Source organism: Corylus avellana, chromosome ca7, assembly GCF_901000735.1.
Source record: "Corylus avellana chromosome ca7, CavTom2PMs-1.0".
In the NCBI taxonomy this organism is placed as follows: domain Eukaryota; kingdom Viridiplantae; phylum Streptophyta; class Magnoliopsida; order Fagales; family Betulaceae; genus Corylus; species Corylus avellana.
Window position 1 is genome coordinate 9,471,334 of NC_081547.1, and position 2,638 is coordinate 9,473,971.

General features: G+C 38.7%; 1 protein-coding gene across 1 annotated transcript; it reads left to right on the top strand.

The window, feature by feature from the left end:
• The first annotated feature begins 1,154 nt into the window (after positions 1–1,154).
• LOC132187228 (NDR1/HIN1-like protein 6) lies at positions 1,155–2,375 on the top strand. Its single transcript, XM_059601468.1, has one exon. The coding sequence runs from the start codon at positions 1,405–1,407 to the stop codon at positions 2,176–2,178; it is 774 nt and encodes a 257-aa protein (XP_059457451.1). The 5' UTR covers positions 1,155–1,404; the 3' UTR covers positions 2,179–2,375.
• Positions 2,376–2,638: the final 263 nt, after the last annotated feature.

Genomic DNA, 2,638 nt, shown 5'->3' on the forward strand with positions numbered 1-2,638 from the left:
GAAAAATTATCTTCCACAAAGTGTTTGACACCTGACCTAATACATCGTCAGTCCACACTCCACAGCAGGTAGAATGCAGACATCTGTATGTTGGTTGAAGGGTGGTAGGTCCACGCGCATCTGAGGCGCGTTTGGTAATCAGAAATTGTTTTAAGGATTTTTCTTTATTTTATTTCGAAATTATAATAATGGGAGGTAGAATACCGAATACGTAATAAATGGTGGGTGTATATGGTGTGGGATGAGTGAAGGGGTAATGTATAGTTTAGGTAAATCAATAAAATATTAGACCAATATTAATTAACATTATTTTTGTCATCCTCTATCTAGTTGTGCCAAAAGCAACCAATTAAGTCACCCAAGTCAGCATCAAATGTTTTTAAAATTTAATGGAATGCTCTAATGAATCTTAATATAATGTTTTTTGTCAAATTATTACTAATAAGTAATAATCTCCTTTTTTTTTTTTTTTTTTTTCATTTTATGCAAACTAATAAAAGAACTTTGGGTATTTCGTAAATATATTTTGGAAGTATTTTTTTTGTTTTTGATTTATATTTGACATAACATAACAATAGAAATTGTTTTTATATTTTTAAAAATATATTCTATTTTAATTATTTATTAACATGTTTATGGCCTTCAATTTTACATGTCTTCGTGTAAGTGGTTCGTTATTTTTGTTTTCCTATTAAAAAAGACAGGAATATACAATGAGAGTTATTAATTTAATTGTATGTAATCATAGTAACATCTCTTCATTTAGAATTAAGAGAAACTTAGACGGTAAGAATTACAAGCGTTCCTTCAAATTTGATTCTCATTCGGACATCAATAAATTTAGAACAACTAATACTAATCAAAAATTGTCGATTCCGATTGCATGAGTCTTATCCAACCACGTACCTTAAAATCACCACTTGTGTTTTATTCAGAAAGCAATATTTGGGAGAAGAAAATGAATGAGAAAGGGGTCCTTCAAAATAAATATTGCATTGCATGTGAAGAATGTGTAAAGAAAAAGACATTAATTAGAGAAACTATTTAATATAGGGAAGAGAGAGTGATTCCAACGCTCCCCATAAGAAGGTGGGGATAGTTTTTGGTTGTTGTCAAGTTGCTGTCTCTATGTTGCCACTCCACCTTCCTCCCCTCATTCATCAATCTCTTCACATCCCCCAACTTCTCCACTCTCTCTCTCTCTCTCTCTCTCTGACCAAAACGAACACCTTTTTCTTCAAAAGTCTCTGGAGTCTAAAACAAGCATATCTCCCCGATCGAACCAAAACAATCACCTCTCACCTCTCTCTCTCTCTCTCTCTCTCATTTTCTCTTTATTTGCTCTCTCAGAACCTGAACAAACACCTCTGAGCTCTTTCTTTCTAGGCTCCCAGAAGAAACACCATGACGGACAGGGTCTATCCCTCTGCTAAGCCCAACACCGCCAACGGCACCGCCGTCGCCGCAGCCGGAAACGGCGCCTTCCCTGCCACGAAGGCCCAACTCTACGGCGCCACGCGCCCCGCCTATCGCCCGCAACCCCACCACCGACGCCGCAACGGCCGTAGCTGCTGCTGCTCCTGCTGTCTCTGGCTGACCCTCCTCATCATCATCCTCCTACTCATCGTCGCCATCGCCGGCGCCGTCTTCTACGTCCTCTACCGCCCCCACCGCCCGGCGTTCTCCGTCAGCGGTCTCAAGCTCTCCTACCTCAACGTCACCTCCTCTTCAACGCTAAATTCCAAATTTGACCTCAACATCACGGCCAAAAACCCAAACAAGAAGCTCGTCTTCATCTACAGCCCCATAACCATCTCTATACTCTCAAACGACGTTGATATTGGCGACGGAACTGTACCCTCCTTCGTTCATGGCAAAAAGAACACGACCCTTTTGAAAACTGCCATTACGAGCAGCGGCAGAGCTCTGGACAGCGCTTCTGTTAGTGGGTTGAAGACGGACATGAAGAGCAAGAACGGTCTGCCATTGAAGATAAAGCTTGACACGAAGGTGAAGGCCAAGATGGGTGGATTCAAAACCCCAAAAATTGGGATTAGAGTTTCTTGTGAAGGAATTAGCGCTACTCTTCCTACTGGGAAGACCGCGGCGACTGCGTCCACCGCCAACGCCAAGTGTAAGGTTGACGTCAGAGTCAAGATCTGGAAATGGACTTTCTAAATAGCAAGAAGAAGAAGAAGAAGAAGAAGGTTTGAATTTGTTTATGTTCTCTTTTCTTTTTAAATAATTTTCTATTATTCTTTTGTCTTAATTTTGGTGATTATGTAAATGGAAGAAAGGATGGTGAGTTGATTGTGTTAGGGGAGAGAAATTTGTTACATATTTTTTTTCTTTTTTAAAAATTAAGTGTTCTTTTTTGTGCTTTTTCAATAATACATTGAGAATTTACTTTTCATTAGTGTACGAATTCTATTTTTTATATTGAATATGTGATCATAAGTTTGATTTAATTTATATATATAAATAAATAAAAATAATGAGGAAATTAAGAACAAGTTGGTAGAATATTAAAAGTAATTTAGTGGATCCAGCAGCTGGTTTGGTTTGAAGGGAAGCACGTTGGGTGGATACTGAAATCCACACGTAATTAAAGGGGTGGGATGGTGTTTTAGTGGCAGCA